Raw genomic sequence first — 18,326 nt, forward strand, 5'->3', positions numbered from 1 at the left:
GCGTCCCAAGTTTAGTCTTATTTTTAATAGCTCTATTGAGGTATGAATCACAATACCACACAGTTAATGATCTAAAGTGTGTATTTTAACGGTTTCTAGTATATTCAGAGTTGTGCCACTTGATGCCACAATTTTAGAACAATTAGATCACCCCAGAAAGAAATCCCATACCCATTAGCAGTCACTTCAAATTTTTCTGAGTCCTCCCTCCCCCAGTCCTAGGCAACTACTAATCTTCTTCTAGCTCTGTAGACTACATGTTCTGGTCATTTCTTATGAATGGAATTGTGTAGAATATGGTCTTTAGTAACTGTCTTTCATGGAGCATGTTTTTGAAGGTCATTGTGTTGGAGCTTGTATCAGGCACTCATTCTTTTTTATGGCTGAATAATGTTTCATTCTGTGGATATATAGATATATGTATATATATAGATAGATGTAGATGTTATATATATATGATAAACACATACACACACATATATACATACATATACACACACACACTACATTTTATTCATTAGTTGGTGAACATTTGGGTTGTTCCCACCATCTGACTATTTTAAATATGTTGCTATGAACATCTGTATACTGGTTATTGTTTTCATTTCTTTTGAGTATAAACCTGGGAGTAGATTACTGGGTCATATGGTAAGTTTATGTTTAACTTTTTGACAAACTGCCTAACTGGTGTCTAAAATGTACCATTTTACATTCCCACTATCAGTGTATCATTTGTATGACCCCTAACATCCCCAGCACTTACTAATGTTAGTCTTTTGGAGTATGGTCATCCCAGGGGGTGTGAAGTGCTACTGTGGTTTTGATTTGCATTTTCCAAGTGGCTAATGATGTTGAGCATCTTTCCATATGTTTATTGGCCATTTATATATAATCTTTGGAAAGGTGTAATTTTGCATTTTCTTCCCATTTTTCAACTGTGTTGTCTTTTTGTTGTTGAGGTGTTAGAGTTTTTTCTGTATCTCGGTACAGATGTCTTATGACATACCAGACGTACGGCAGATATTTTCTCCCGTTCTGTGGGTTACCTTCACTTTGTGGGTGATGTTCTTTGAAGCCCAGTGGTTTAATTTTGGATGAAGTCCCGTTTTTGTTTTTGTTTTTAAGATTTATTCATTTGGAGAGAGAGAGATTGAGAGAGAGGGAGTGCACGGGGGGAGGACGAGAGGAAGAGGGAATCTTAAGCAGACTCTGCACTCAGCATGGAGCCTGACGTGGGGCCTGATCTCATGACCCTAAGATCATGACCTGAGCCAAAACCAGGAGTCAGAGGCATAACTGACTACACCACCTACGTGGCCCTGGAGTCCAGTTTATTTATTTTTTGCTTGTGTATTTGGTATCCTGCCCAAGAACAGTCTTGCTTGTTTTTGAACTGCATGTAAATGAATTCATGTACTCTTCTGCTTGGCTTCTTTTTGTTCACAACTTATGCCTGGAGCTGTAGTTTGTTGTTTTACGTGGTAGTGTAATATTCTGTTGCATGTAGATAGCACATTGTACTGATGATAGACGTTTGGGATAGTTCTGGTTCCGGCTATTATAAAGTAAGGCTGCTGTGAGCCTTCTTAAGTGTAGCCCCTAGGTATTAATTGAGGGGAGGTATCTGTACCCTGGAGTGGAATTGCTGGGTCACTGCTACAGTTTATCGTAGATACTGCCACCATTTCTCCAAAGGGATTATTTCAGTGCTCATTCCTACCTGCAGTGAATGAAAGTTGATTTGCCCTGTATCTTCATTATTTTGATGATTTGCTTTACTGTCAGGGTTTCCTCTTGTGTTGTTTGTTTGTTTAGCCATTCTGGTGAGGACAGTTAGTACAGTGCATTTTCTGGATGACTGATGATTTGATTTGAAGCACTTCTGCAAATGCTTATAGCATCCATAAAGTGCCTTTTCATGAGTTTCACCTATTTTTAAAAATTGGATTTTCTTTTTTTTCTTATTGAGCTGTAGTTCTTTTCATATTTTGTTAAAAGAAAATCTCTCTATGGTTTACCTTTTTTCTCTCTCAATATAAGTTTCTTTCAATGAAGAGAAGTTCTTTAAGTTCCATTTATCACTCTTTCTCTTACAGTTGTGAATATATTATTTTTTACTACCTTCTGGATACTGCTTTACCTTTCACATTTAGGTCCATAATCCATATTAACTGATTTTTGTAGGAGTCAGTGTTATTTCTTCCCGTATGTATTTTCAGTTGACCCAGACCCTTGATTACAAGGACTGTTCTTTCCCCATTTAGCTACATCCATCACCTTTGTCACAAATCCAGAATACAATATGTATGTAGGTCTACTTCCGGACTATTCTGTTCCATTCACCTATTACTTGATTTTATTGTCAGTGGACACTGTTCAATCACCAATTGTATCTAGAAAAACTTGAGACTGACATATCTTATAAGTGCATAATAGGCGTACAAGAAAGTACATGTTGTACAGTGGGAAGCACATTTCAAAGACAAGGGCAAGTTCTTAGGCGTCCAGATTATTTAGATTTTACATTATCTTTTATGACTTTAGTTGTTAATGGTTACACATTGCATACTTTTATAAATTATTCTGAAGTTGAGAGAAGGAAAATAATTAACTTGAAAAAGTTATTATAGGGAGCGATTTAGTTTATAACAGGACAGACTAGAGCTTCAGAAGAGTTTATTATCTGACAAGACTGACCTCTCGGTGGGAGTCAGCAGTCTGGATGTTCTGCATATCTCACAGCACAAACTCTTCTGTGGTATGGTAAGGTGATGCACCTCCTGATCATTCCTGGTTGGTAATTTCTCTTTCTGTTTGCCATATTAATTGTACTTTTCCTTTCTTCCCATCTTCTATTCATAATCCTCTTCTGAATAGGGAGCCTCTGGAAAAGAAGTTCTGGAGATGGATAGTCCTAGAGAGGAAGGTTATTAGCTACTGGGATGTCTTTGCTGCACACTTCTGTGGGTTGAGGATGTGGTAACAGTGGCTGAATGTGGTGACAAGCTCCATCACTCTGATTGGTCTACCAAGCTGGCATTTATTTTTAGCTTTTCTGTTAGGCTCCCCACTCCCCCGGCTCCCTAGAAGTCTTGCCTTTTCAGAGTTTCTTTCCTTAGTATTTGTTCTAAGCAACAGAAGGAACTTCACATGCTCTTCAAATTTGCAGTTTTACTAACTGGTTAGTGGTGATAAATATTTTATCTTTTGAGGGGATGGTGCTTCAATACATGATTGTACTCACTCAAGATTTTGCTAAAATAAAATTAGTAGTATATCTGTGTCCCTGTCAAAGACCTCCTGAATTTTATGTTTCTTTATGGGTGCTATGCATGTGAACCTAAATGTTGAAGGAGAATGCAGTTTCTGGAAGATAGCATAACCATAAGGAAAATATTGATTAACTTGAACTTCCAGGATTATAAAGGGGACTCTGGCCCTTGACATCTCTGCAGAGGGTTATAGGATGCCTAAAGATCTGCTTCTGCAGTATTGTCAGTGTTTCTCTGGACTTTGCATCTCTCCTCATTCTTTGCTTTTTCTTCAGTTTTCCTAGATAAGTAGTATCTTTCATAGTTATGTTAACATCCTTGTTTGCTAACTGCAGTATCTGGATAATCTTTGGGTCCACACAGTAGTCTTTCTTTGGGGGATTTTAGGGGTGTTGGAAGGGGTCATTTGGTCCCCTCTTCCCAGTATGCCTGGTAATTTTGTTGCTTTCCCAACATTGAGTTTGAAACATTAGGGAGCCCTGGGATGATGTTATTTAACTTCAGAGAGGATTTAATATTTTTTTTTGACCGGCAGAATATGTGCAGATCACTGGTGGAGTTGACCAGGGTTTCAGGCTTTGTTAAGGTTGGTCTCTTTGTGTTTTTTCCTTCCCTGCTAGTCTGTAGACCCTTGGGGGTGTCTTCTGAAGGACTGCTCATTTGCTAGGGCCCTCAGTGCCAGCCTTTGACTCCTGGCTGCACGAGAGTGTTGATCTTCCTGCTCATCTCTGTAGCCAGTTATAGCTGTTTTTTGTTTGTTTCCCTAGTTTTCTACCTCATATGTATACATTTTAGGAGTTGGCAAACATCTTGGGGGGAAATAGCATGCAGATTTTAGAGCCTACCTTTCTATTTACTCCTTTTAAGGATCTTGGTCTCCCAAGCCTTGGATACCTTGATAGCCCCCAAATCACAATCTGTGTCTTCTTAGCCTGGCTCAGTATCGTAGGCCTAGGGCTGCTGCGTGCTGGTTCACTTCTATTCTACTCTGCTGAGAATGTTAAATGCCGTTCTGTTTCGTCTGTTTTTTGTGTACAAAGTAAGCAAATACACAATATCCTCATGAACCATATTCTTGTTTCCTCTTCTTTCTTACATAAAATGTAGTATCCTGCACGTATCCTTTGGTACCTTGTTGTTTTCGGTTAATGCGCACTTGAATGTCCTATGGATATACTCACAAAGAGATCTTCCTTACTTTTTTTTGTATGATGGTATAACACTCCATTGCTTAGATTTAGGATAGATATTTTATAATTGCATTTTTAGTGAGTAATTGGTAAACACATTCTTAATTCTGTGAATTCTAAGAATTAATGACAGTGGAACTTCTTTGCTTTTTTTAACAACAGTATTCTTTTCCTATGGAAAAAAATTTGATACTTCATAAACTATTACCTTAGACTGAGAAAAGGAAGAAAACTCTATAACTTTTGGGATATTTAATTAATTAATTTTTTACTAATTCTTTTGCAGTTATATAGTTTCTAAGCTTTGCCCATAAGAGATCATTTGGCTTGCAAAACCCTAGACCTGTCAGAAATCAAATTTATGTTCAAGCCCAACTGAAAAAGAGAGACTTCCCCAAATTTTATTAGCTTGAGCTTAACTTCCTGGTTCTAAACACCATAACTGTTTATATCAGTGCAATACTGTTAATGAGAGAAGCAGCTTATTCTTGTAACCTTTAATCTTCATCCTGAAAGAGCAGATCTTCTAAAAGAAGCAATATTCCTTGGTACCCTCTTAGCATGTGTCAGACCTCAGAAATTGTAGGTCCTAGATTTTTATGAACCAGAGAGGCAAAATATTGATATTCTTTATCTTAGCAAATCCTTCCCTGCAGGTGTTCCCAGGGGATCCAAGGTCTTGGAGGCGTGTTTGTTTCATAAAAATACTCTAATAGGTGGATTTGTAAACCTTTCTGCACAGGGCCAGATAGTAATACTTCAGGCTCTACATGCCACACGGTCCCTGGTGCAACTGTCAGCTCTGCTGTTGCAGTTTGGAAGCAGTCGTGTACTGTGCTTAAATGCGTGACAGTATTGAACTGAGTGAGGTTATGCGTGCCCGTGAAGCTATACTTACAAAAACAAGGCATTGGGTTAGTGGGCCATAGTTTTCCAGTCTCTGTTCTAACTCCTTTAACTGGGGAGGAAATACGTAAGTCATTTCAAAACCTTCCTTTCTAGAAGAGACTAGAGTAGATTTGAAGTTTTCTGATTTATTTTCAACATTTAAAATAATTGACGCTTTTGTATAATTCTTAATCACAAAAGAGCCATTGCCTTGTCTACGTTCTTCAAAATGATATTTATTGCAAAAAAGTTGATAGAAAATAATGAATTTTGGGAATATTTAATTGAAGATTTAACTTTAAAAGCCAAATTTATTTTTCTTTCTTCCTTCGTTGTACAGAAGGAATTTTTATTATGAGAGAAGAAGCAGTGTTTTTATTTTCTTTTGTACTGTTTGCTTGTTTAGATGAATGATACAACCACGAGTATTGTGTGCTTTATTTTATATATTAATCAAATCAACAAGTTGGAAAGAATGATCCTAAGAAAAGTTTAATAAGTTAGCTTGATGTCCCAGTTTTAGAAGGCAAATTCTAAAATGAATAATCCTAGAATTTAGCTGTGGCAACATTCAGTGTTACATACATTTCATCTTTATAGCTGAATAGCCACATAAAATTTTTACATTATTTTATTAGGAATTTAAAATGTAGCCATTTTTCTTCCTACCCCTCTCTAAGCCTTGCAGATTTTAACTGCAATTAACTAAATTAATTCTGACCAAGACCACCAAAATTGAGAGTAGTAAGAAGTGTGTATGTTACAGCTAGCTTTCAAACCTTACAGCATACATACAGATTTTTAGTTTTTCCTCCTCTCTGGAGTATACAGAAAGGGACAATCATTTTTTTGTAGGACATTGCACCCTCTTAATAGGTGACATTCTGTTATCTTCTGTCACAAAATGTCCTTGTTTTTAAATAAGAGTTGTCAGAATAATGTTTAAAATTAGTACTTTTAAGCTTATTTAAACATTTTTGGCTTTGTGCTAATAATATTTTCCTTTCTTATTCAACTCACTGAAAAAGAGAAGAGAATTACCTTTATGATCTGTACACTGCAAGATCAAAATTGATGTCATTTATCTCCAGATATTTACTTTGTCTTCATGCCTGAAGAATGGATATATACCCATAACTCAAAAGTTATAGTAATTCATGTGATTCACATCAGAATTCCTCTTCTGAATTAGTATTTGTTTTCAGTCTTAATGTCTTGGGTTTACTTATCTGATGCTTAAATAAGTAAAACGTTAATGTAGGTTTTAAAGTGTATTGTTTTATAGTTTTGAAACAGATGACAAGTTCTGTAGGTCAAAATTTTAGAGATCATATTTTTTAAAACTTAAGATTACTTCCAGCCTTATGATGTGAGTTAAATTACAAAGTATTTTCATTTCTTCAAGTTTTTTAATTGTGTAGTACTTAAAAATATTAATGAGGCCTTTGCCAAGTTAAAAACAAAGTATATGTTCATTTGCAGGTGTGCTAATTTTGAGATTAGATTCTTTGTTACCATTTTGGCTTCTTTTGATAATAATTGGAATTAACCATTGTTGGGGGTGATGTACATATATTTGACAGAACTAGAAGAGCAGACTCGAAAAGCTCTGGAACTGGACCAGGAACGAAAACGAGCAAAGGAAGAAGCAGAAAGACTTGAAAAGGAGCGTCGAGCTGCTGAAGAAGCCAAGTCCGCTATCGCAAAACAAGCTGCCGACCAGATGAAGAATCAGGAACAGCTGGTCAGGAACCTGTCTTGGTTCTATCTCAGAGAGAAAGAAAAATTTAGACAAAAGCATGAAGCAAAGCTTGTAAAACTAAGTATATTAGATCTTCTGGCACGGAAACCAAAGATACAAGTAACCTAATCACAAAGTGTGGAAATAAACCTAAAAATTTTATTTCTGCATGAAAAAAAAACCCCAAAAAACCTAAAGATAAAACAATGAGATGGCAATGGAGTCTGTTGCTAAGAAAAGATTTCTGATTCACTTAAACTTTGCATAAGCCATTAGTGTGTTTTACTTTAGATAAATTGACAAGTATGTTCTGATACCTTCTTAAAAGATAACTATAGGCCATAATTTATTGGGTGTTTGTGTAGTGGACTGCAGATATTGAGTAGGCACAACATTTAAAAGATCCTGGAATTAAATATTGGTTCAAACATTGACTTGATATGTGTCCTTGGGTCTTTTTGAGCCCCAGATCTTTCCCTTTGAAAAAAGGAATAAAGGCACCAAATAGGATTGTTGGGGAATCTAATGAGCTTATTTTGGCAGCATACTCTTTAAGTTATAAAGCATTATATAAAATGCAGTTTTTTTCTTTTGTAGGGTTTAGCAAGTACTTTATTGATCAGAGTTTAAAAATAGCACCTGAATTGCACATTTTAAGTTCCTGCTACTGAAACAGGAAGAACTGCTTATCTATAAAATAATAAAACTGCTTTCACTGTCTTCTTACTAGTGGGTTAGACCTACTATAAATAAGATGCTTATGATCTTAAATACTAACTTTTTTAAAAATGGAAGACTAAGAATCATAGAAAGTCTAAGCATGTACGTTAAAGCTTTAAAGACAGAATATTTTTGAAAAAAAATTTTTATTATTGGTAATTATGTTCTTTATTTTAGGCAGCAGAACTTGCTGAATTCACTGCCAAGATTGCACTTCTGGAAGAAGCCAAGAAGAAAAAGGAAGAGGAGGCTACTGAGTGGCAACACAAGGTGATCATTTGTTTTCTACTCAGTATCATTTATTAAATATCTGTTTTTGTACCCAGCAGTCTGCCGAGTTTGTAGAGGTATATAAGATACTGTCACAATTTAGAGGGAAAAGATACGTGTGTGTATGAATGTGTGTGTATTGTCATAATTACTAATCTGTTGTTGCAAGTTAAGAACGGAAGAGGTGATTAATTTCTGTGGGAGTGAAGCAGGTGTTGGGGAGACTCTTGTAAGTTTTAAGCGGGATCTTAAATAAAATAATAAAGTCAGTTTGGGGGTAGAAAAGATTGAGAGTGGTTAGAGACTACAAAGGTCTTCATTCCAGACAGGGAACTGAATGAGTATAAGAAGTTTGGAAGTATGGGGCGCCTGGGTGGCTCAGTGGGTTAAAGCCTCTGCCTTCGGCTCAGGTCATGATCCCAGGGTTCTGGGATCGAGCCCCGCATTGGGCTCTCTGCTCAGCGGGGAGCCTGCTTTCCCCCAACCCTCTCTCTCTGCCTGCCTCTCTGCCTACTTGTGATCTCTGTCAAATAAATAAATAAAATCTTAAAAAAGAAGTTTGGAAGTACATGGCAGACTTGAAGGACAACCAGTAAGTAAGCAAGTTCAGGAATCTTGAGAGATGTGGCTAGGAAGTTACAGAGGAAATTAAGCTGTGAAGGGCTTTAAATAAATTGCAAGATGATAGGGAGTGTCTGTAGACATTGGGCTTTTAAGATTTTGAAACAGGATTGTGGTATGATCAAGTATGGCTGTATAAAAATAACTTAAAGTAGAGGATGGATTGGTCTAATGGGTAGTGTTACCTAAGAATGAAGAGGAACAGGGATCATTGAGAAACATCTTGTGGTACACTCAGCAGGGCATGGCAACCAAATAATGGATATGAAGAAGTCGAATTAGAGGGATGCAATGAAGATGATACATACTGAGTTTTTTAAAAAAGATTTTATTTATTTGTTAGAATGTGAACGAAAGAGCAAGCACAAGTCTGGAGGGAGGGCAAAAGGGGAGGGACAAGCAGACTCCCTGCTGCCTAGGGAGCCCAATAGGGAATCGACCCCAGGACCTTGGGATATTGACTTGAACCGAAGGCCAATGCTTAACCAACTGAGGCACCTAGGCGTCCCATACTGAGATTTCTAATGTAAGTTCCTTAGTAGATGAAGCTACTACTGTCTGAAATAGTACACAAGTGAAATATCAGAGTTTAATTCAAACTTTAAATATTAACTCTTCAATGTAACTAAAATAATTTTTAACACCCAAAGGTGTATAGTTTTATGACTTTTTTGCAATGAATGTGAATACAGTTTTCTTTTCCTCTTACTTAAATTTTCTTTGTAGCAATTTAAATTTCATAGGGAAATTTTGATATTGAGAATTATGTATATGTGTATATATATAACTCTCAAAGCAATAGAACTTGGTTAACCCATTGCACCACTTTCTTTATTAGAATTTCTGAGACACATAAACTGTTTTAGAAGTAATACCAGGGAGGCAAATCCTGTGAATTATAGAAATGAGGAAGTGACACGAGAAAAATCATTCCCACAAGCCAGGATCACTATTTTAACACCTTAGTGTAGATCCTTCTAGGATTTTTTCCTGTTAGCATGTGTATATACATACACATTTATATGTTCAGAATGAGCTCATACTGTACATACTCTCCCATTTTAGTCAACTTTTCATCTCATCTGTATTAGACTATATTCATTAAATTTTAAAATTCAGATATAATTGATGTATAACCTATTAATTTCAGGTATATGACTTTGTTGTTTGATACGTGTATATATTGTGAAATGAGTTAACACCGATCACAAGAAGATTTTTTTCTTGTCATGAAAACTTTTAAGATTTACTCTCTTAGCAACTTGCAACTTTCGAATATACAATACAGTATTATTAACTGTAGTCTCCATGCTATTTGTATATTACATCCTCATGACTTATTTATCTTATAGCTGGGAGTTTGTACTTAATTTTTTTTTAATAAGATTTTATTTATTTGAGAGAGAGCAAGCACGATTTGGGGGAGGGGCAGAGGGAGAGGGAGAGAATCTCTAGGAGATTCCTCGTTGAGCACAGAGCCTGATGTGGGGCTCGATCCCAGGACCCAGAGATCATGACTTGAGCCAAAGTCAGATGCTTAACTGACTGAGCCACCCGGGCACCCTGGGAGTTGGTATTTTTTAAATACTTCTCCCATTTGCTCACTTTCCACCCTCCCTGCCACCCCTCACTTCTGGTAACCAGGACTTTGTTCTCTGTACCCATAAGCTCTGTTTGATTTTTTTACATTTACATATAATTGAGATCATACGGTATTTGCCTTTGATTTATTTCACTTTGCATAATGGCCTCAAGTTCCATCAGTTCAGGCACAGATAGCAAGATTTTCTTTTCTATGGTTAAATAGTATTCATGTGTGTGTACACAGCACTTTTCTTTACCTGTTCATCCGTCAGTGGATCCTTAGGTTGCTTCATATCTTGGCTGTTATCAGTAAGGCTGCAGTGAACATGACGGTATGTATCTTTTTGAGTTGGGGTTTTCATGGGGGGTATAAATACTTAGAAGGGGAATTGTTAGATCATAATGGTATTTCTATTTTTAATTTTTTGAAGAACCTCCGTAGCGTTTGGCATAATGGCTGCACGAATTTACGTACTCAGTAATGGTGCACACAGGTTCCCTTTTCTGCATATGTTCGAAAACACTTGCTTTTTCTTTTTGATAATAGCCATTTTGAGTGGTGTGAGTTGGTAGCTCATTATGGTTTTTATTTGCATTTCTGTGTTGATTAGTAATGTTGAGCACCTGTTTCATGTACCTGTTGGCCATCTGTATGTCTTGTATGGAAAAATAACCATTCAGATCCCCTTGCCATTTTTTAATCAGATTGTTTTTTAACTGTTAAGTTGTATGAGTTCCTTATAATTTGGGTATATGATTTGTAAATATTTTCTCCCATTCAGCAGGTTGACTTTTCATTTTCTTTTTCATGGTTTCCTTTGCTGTGCAGAGCTTTTTAGTTTGATGTAGTCCCACTTGCATATTTTTGCTTTTTGACTTTACTTTTGGTGCCAGATCCAACAAATCATTACCAAGACCAATGTCAAGGAGCTTGCTCTGTGTTTTCTTTTAGGAGTCCTACGGTTTTAGGTCTTATGTTCAAATCTGTGATTATTTTGGGTTGATAATTTTGTATGGTGTAAAATAGTGGTCTAGTATCATTCTTTTGCATGTGGCTGTCCAGTTTTCCCAACACAGTTACTGAAGGGACTATCCTTGCCCCCGTTGCATATTCTTGGTTGCTTTGTTGTAAATTAATTATGTTTATGTGGGTTTATTCCTGGGCAGACTGCATTCAAAATTGATCCAAAATCTTTTATACTGATTTGCTAGGTCATTTTCCAAATTAGGACTTTGCATTGTGTGTGTTTGCTGGGAGGACAGGCCTTTTTATGATACTGAGTTATTGGAAGGACCTGCAGATTGTCCCTTCTTTTTTGTCTTGTTGCTTCCTCATGGTGTTATTCAGCTTGTCCTTTTATCAGTATTTCCTGAAAATTGGAAAATAGACCTTAAAACTTGAAGGATTCAAGTTAAAAAGTTTTTGGCTATGATGCCTCTTAGGTGAGACCACCATATAATTTATCATCCAAATTAGAATGTATTTTAGAGTGAAAGGTGTTATTATTAATAATTATACAATGACAACAGTGTAAAGCCGGACTTTTTTAGACAGAACAACACAGTATACCACCCAAACAGTTGGTGATGTTGGGTACTTCCTGTTGCATCATCTCAGAAGAACACTTAGTATCTGGTTAACCTACCGTGAGTGATTTTAATTGATTACTGAATTAGAGTAATGGTGATCTGATTCCTCCATTTACGGTGACATGCTTCCTCTTGTGGCTAAAATATGATCTCTTAGACATGGCATTCTTTGGCATTTTACTAATACCATTTCTCATCAACCATTTGTATAACAGTTTTTGCAATATTTGATCATTCTTGCCAGAATTAACAATTTTATTAGGTTTTGCAAAGTGATGTACTTTAATTCTGTCACTCCTCCTTGCTGGCATTCCTCTATAAAAACAGAACTTTCATCAGTAAGGCTTATTTTCATTACCCTGAAATATATTTTCTTTTAGGAAGGAAGGATAACTTGATTCTTTTAATTATCAATTTTCAAAAGGAAGTTGCTGATAAACTTGTTTTTAATGTTTAGGCTTTTGCAGCCCAGGAAGATTTGGAAAAGACCAAAGAAGAACTAAAAACTGTGATGTCTGCCCCCCCTCCACCTCCACCACCACCAGTCGTTCCTCCAACAGAAAATGAGCATGATGAGCATGATGAGAATAATGCTGAGGCTAGTGCTGAATTATCAAATGATGGAGTGATGAACCATCGGAGTGAAGAGGAACGTGTGACAGAAACTCAAAAAAATGAGCGTGTTAAGAAGCAACTCCAGGTATTTAAAATTTGCGATTGTATGCACATTTATAATACGGGTAGCATTTCCCCCGTTTATTGAGATAAACTTATTAAATAGGAACATTTTATTTTTTTAAAGTTTTACATATATTTTTTTTATCATGTTCAATTAGCCAACATATAATACCTCATTAGTTTTTGATACAGTGTTCAGCGATTCATTAGTTGCTTACAACACCCAGTGCTCATCACCACACATCCCCTCCTTAATACCCATCACCCAGTTACCCCATCCCTCTCCCCTCTTCCTTCTGTAACCTTCAGTTAGTTTCCTGGAGTCCAGAATCTCTCGTGGTTTGTCTCCCTTTCTGATTTCTTCCCATTCAGTTTTCCCTCTCTTCCCCTGTGGTCCTCCACACTATTCCTTATGTTCCACATATGAGTGAAACCATATGATAATTGACTTTCTCTGATTGACTTACTTCACTCAGCATAATCCCCTCCAGTTCCATCCATGTTGGTGCCAATGGTGGGTATTCATCCTTTCTGCTGGCTGAGTCATATTCCATTGTATATATGGACCACATCATCTTTATCCATTCATCTTTTGAGGGGCATCTTGGCTCTTTCCGCGATTTGACTGTTGTGGACATTGCTGCTATGAACATTGGGTGCATATGCCCCTTTTTTTTTCATTACATTTGTATCTTTGGGGTAAATACCCAGGAATGCAATTGCTGCATCATAGGGTAGCTCTATTTTTAACATCTTGGGGAACCTCCATACTGTTTTCCAGAGTAGCTGTACCAGCTTGCATTCCCACCAACAGTGTAAGAGGGTTCCCCTTTCTCCATTCCCTTGCCAACATTTGTCATTTCCTGTGTTGTTAATTTTAGCCTTTCTGACTGATATAAGGTGGTATCTCATCGTGGTTTTGATTTGTATTTCCCTGATGGCCAGGGATGTTGAACATTTTTTTATGTGCCTGTTGGCCATTTGTATGTCGTCTTTGGAGAAGTGTCTCTTCATGTCTTCTGCCCATTTATCAACAGGATTATTTGTTTTTTGGGTGTTGAGTTTGGGAAGTTGTTTACAGAAGAACATTTGATTTTTTTTTTTTTTTTAAGACTTTACCACTAGCTTGGCCTTGTGGTTATTTTGTGAGTGGTTGGCCTACAGTTACCTTGTTTCATTTCTTCCATTGTAGCAAAGGTTTGTTAGCCTTGGGTGATGAACCCTTAACTGGTAAGTTATTCTTTAATTACAGCTTGACTCAGCATTAAAAGGTAGGAAGTATTTTAATGCTGTCTTTTTTTTTTTTTAAGATTTTATTTAGTTATTTGACAGAGAGATCACAAGCAGGCAGAGAGAGAGGGGAAACAGGCTCCCTGCTTGGCAGAGAGCCCAATGCGGGGCTCAATCCCAAGACTCTGAGATCATGACCTGAGCTGATGGCAGGGAACCAACCACTGAGTCCCCCAGGCGCCCTTTAATGCTAATTTTAAAAGACAAATAAATTTAGTTTTTAACCAGTGAAGTCCACGTTAAAAACATATATAATAGACTACCTGTATGACATTACATAATCTGAATTATTTGTTCACATTTTATAATGGCAAAGATCAGTTTATTAAAAGCACAGAATTAGACCAAAATAGGAAATTTTAACTTTATTAGACCTTTTTTCCATATAAGTTCTCTAATTTTTTAATTGGTGAAATCTTTAAATATTAATAAAAGGTGAAGGGAGAGTTTTAATAAATAAAGACTTTGGAGAAAGTTTCTCTCATGGCGTAGATTTCAGATCTTTAAATAGCATTCTGTAATATCTCCATTGAACTTTTTTTTTTGTAAGTTATTTCAAATATTGTGTGAGAAAGTTAAGGAAATGTAGAATAGTACACAAAGTCATCATGGTTGATGAGCGGAGAAATGAAATGCAAGGAGGGTACTCTTCCCTCACCTCTACCTCCGCTGTGACTGTGAGCAAAACAGAGTTACACACTTTAAAGATGTGACAATGGGAATTTGACAATGGGAAAATGTAAGATTTGTGATTTGTGTATTTTTGTCTTTAAAACTTTTTCATAATCTTTACAACCTACAAAAAAAATAGTCATTTTTTTCTTTCTTACCTATAGGCACTAAGTTCAGAATTGGCCCAAGCCAGGGATGAAACCAAGAAAACACAAAATGATGTTCTTCACGCTGAGAATGTTAAAGCCGGCCGCGATAAGTACAAGACTCTGCGGCAGATTCGACAAGGCAACACCAAGCAGCGGATTGATGAGTTTGAAGCCATGTGAGAGCTGTTATTTTGCATACGTGTTCTTCATAAGCTGAACCACCAACAGAGAAAAGCAGGCCTTTGCAGATGTGATGGAACGCATCCCACCTTGCCAAAGCACTTACACCAGTTGACTGTGGTGGCTAAAGACATACTTGAGGGGAGCTCTTCAGCATTAAGGCAGTGTAATGTCATGCTTGATTTTCTTTTCCTTTTGGCGCAGGGAGTGGAGGACAGCGTTCCATCGCCTCCTGTCACATTTTCAGTTTCCATTGTTTTTTTCTGTTGGAGATTAACACTAAGGATCATGTCTGACAAATGTGTATGCGTGATTTCAGCGCTTTGTACAGTTCAAAGGATGATGGTGACTTAATGAGTGTTTAGCTGGAGCGCTCTGTTTTCTTTTGCCCCTTCCATATTTTGCCTGTGTGTATTTCCACATTCTGTCTCACTCATATTTCCTCAGCGTGCCCTTCTCCTTGCTGTGCCGATGGCCATAATTCTGCCATCATACAGGTCATCGGCATGGTTAAAATGAGGATAGGCGACAGGGTAGGCAGTCTTTGATAATTGTGTAGAAGACAGCTATGAATCATGAAAAGGATTAGAATGTTTAATAGTGTAGGATGCAGCTGGTGGTTAATGTTTTAAGTCCCAGTTATATTATTGGATATTTGATATTTGCCTACTTAATTACAGTCATCTTTGACAGTCGAATTGATTGGTGTTTCATCTCCTTTCATCTTTTGGTTTTCTTTGCTTACTGTTCACAAAGGTGTAGACAGCAGGTAGTAGTTCCCTGGGAGAATTTATTGATGAAACACTACCTGCAAATAATAATTGTCTCTGAAAGATTAAGAAGTCTGTTCCTTCATACACTGATTTAGACAAACACGTGTTTAATTTAAAAAAATCATTTGTTGGTAATTTATTGTAATCATTAAAAAAAAAAAAAACCCTGGACCTTTCTGGAAGGGCAGCACATGAAAACATCAGTTCCAAAGAGGGGACAGTAATACTACCTCACTCCTACACCTGTGGTGATTCTTTGTTCCAACCAAGTGGAGTGTGTAAGCTCCATGTTCTAAAATACATACCAATACTTTGAATCGTGCAAGGAGTATTTCTGAGATTTCCTTCAGAATATCTTAGAGTGCTAAATTTTTAACTTCCTTTTTGTTGAGCTTAATTGCAGGACCAGCTCTCTTGGAGGGATGTTGTATGTCCAAGGAAGAGAGAGAGAGAGAGTGAATGAGTATCTGTGTGTGTGTGTGTGTGTGAGAGAGAGAGAGAGAGAGAGAGATTTGCCCTTATAGCATATGAATGTCTGTACCTCCATTTCTTGATATAATTGTTACATAATCATTTCAGCAGATTTGGTTTCTAAATCATTGTGCTTATTTTTTTCATTCTCTAGCTAAAATTACGTAAATTTGGTTTGTTAATCCTACTTTAGAAATTATAATTTTAGGTTATATTGAGTTCAGTTTTGTCTTAAGAAATCTTTCCAGTTTGAAAGATGTTCTAATATTCACATGTTCTAGTATTTTCTTTATTGTAAAACATCTAGACTTGGAGATAAGGAAAGCCTTGTTTTCTCTGTGTGGTTCAGCTACTTTTCATTTGGTATTATGCACTCAAATTTACATTTATCTATTAAAATTGCCATTTTGTTAAGCATTTTTCATGCACAGTAGATTCAAGTTGTGTCTGAAAATATCTCTTGTGCTTTTTTGATTTTGCTGACTATAAAAGGATTAATCTGGGCAGACATATGAAAAGGAAAGGCTTCGCTTAATATATTTTTTTTGGACTTTGTAGGACAAAAGATAACTGGTTAATAACCTTGAAGTGACTGTTGTATGGTAGTTGTGCACATGCTTCAAAACACTGCAGAAGAAAATATTTCTCCTTGCAGCACATTAGAGGAATAGACAGTGAACTCTGCTCTTCGTGCTTTAAAGCATAAGTGTTCACTTTTCCAAAGCATCAGAGCCATTGCCATAATAAGTGGAAACTTGGACTTCCATTGGATTTTTATTAATTTTCTACATTTTGAATTGTGTGCACTACCACTGCTACATCAGTTTGATATCAGTGTTGGAAAACTACCAGTTATATTTGCTGTTTATAATCTATTTGTAGATTAGGATTAAAATGGATTTAATCCATTTTTAAAGCTGTGTGAATTTTTCTAAACAGGAACAACTATTTGCAATATGGTTTTCATAGTGATTAAACCAGTTATAACTCTTATTAGCAGTTGAGAGCACATGTTCATATAGCAATGTAAAATATATTAATGAGTATTTGGTAAATTCCAACAGACTTTTACCATTAGCATAATTTTGTGTTGTACAATTAAGTTACAATTACATCTATAATTTTGGATAACATTCATTGGTTAACAATAAAGTGACAAAAGCTCATGGCTTCAAGGTCCACTGTTGTTATTTAACATGGATTTTTTTTATATTTCTCAAAATTAGATTCTCTGTAAGATCCATGAATCATCACATCTTAAAAGTGAGAAATGAATAGGGAAAAATTGCAAAGTCCTCATAGATTTATCTCCCGCCAAATTATACCTCTTTTGGTATGGAAGTAATAGTGATTGTTAATTTTGTGAAAAATTAAATTGTTAACTCTCTTGATAACAGAAATCATTTAGGATTTCCAGTCATTGCTTTAATTGTATATTGTTTATAGTTTCTTTTTCCTAAAGAAGATATAGTTTCATTGTCATTGATTAATCTTGCTATTAAAATACAAATGTTCTTTAAAGAACTATATACTAAGTGCATTTATTTAAATACATATTTTTATTTTTAAGTGACATTACAGCACAGTTACCATAAATCTAGAAGGTTATTGTCTTCTTAAAAGCTTCTTCCTGATTTTTAACATGAAGATTATTCTTCTTAAGTCATAAATCTGTTCTAAAAGGAAAAGCTGGGAGTCTGCTCAGTTTATAGTAAACTGAACTGTTAACTGTCTTAACTGTCACTTGATTATTTTTTTCTCAAAGGCAGGTAGTGATTTCTTTATTCCAATCTTTTCAGAAAAGAAAGGGGAATTTTATAGGATTGCTTTATATCTACAGTTTTTCTTTAAGAACTACAATTACCACTTACAAAGTTGTCTTGGATTATATTAGAACTCTCATTCCTAGTGATCATTAGAGAAGAATTTCAGTATTAGTGTTAGGATTAAAAATTTAAAAATGCCCCTAGTTTCTGTCTCAATTTTTATTACTTTGTTGATTAGTGACATTTGTAGAAATGAAAGTGAAAACTGTTTAGATTAAAAAACATCCCATTCTATGTATGCATGAGAAAAACAATAGGTCTTTTTAAAATCTAAAGCTGTAAACTGTTCAGTTTTAAGTTTAAGGAATTCTAGCCTTTATCATTAATTTGCTGACCTGATTAATAAACCAAAATTTAGATATCCTTAAAAAGGATAAGGGAAATCATTTTAATAAGGAGCTAGCTATACTG

At 36.0% G+C, this 18,326-nt stretch overlaps 1 protein-coding gene across 2 annotated transcripts in view; it reads left to right on the plus strand.

The window, feature by feature from the left end:
- The window catches only part of RDX (radixin), a 90,450-nt gene that overhangs the window by 46,252 nt on the left and 25,872 nt on the right, over positions 1-18,326 (plus strand). The window contains exons 12-15 of one of the 2 annotated variants that reach the window (XM_080815177.1): positions 6,934-7,094; positions 7,989-8,081; positions 12,334-12,576; positions 14,681-17,255. In XM_080815177.1, the coding sequence (XP_080671303.1) occupies positions 6,934-7,094; positions 7,989-8,081; positions 12,334-12,576; positions 14,681-14,845 (662 nt within the window). In that variant the 3' untranslated portion in view covers positions 14,846-17,255. Of the gene's footprint in view, positions 1-6,933; positions 7,095-7,988; positions 8,082-12,333; positions 12,577-14,680; positions 17,256-18,326 lie in introns of those variants that run through there. The other variant, XM_080815176.1, reaches the window with a different exon arrangement.

The sequence above is a fragment of the Martes martes genome (genome assembly GCF_963455335.1).
Source record: "Martes martes genome assembly, chromosome: 10".
NCBI lineage: Eukaryota > Metazoa > Chordata > Mammalia > Carnivora > Mustelidae > Martes > Martes martes.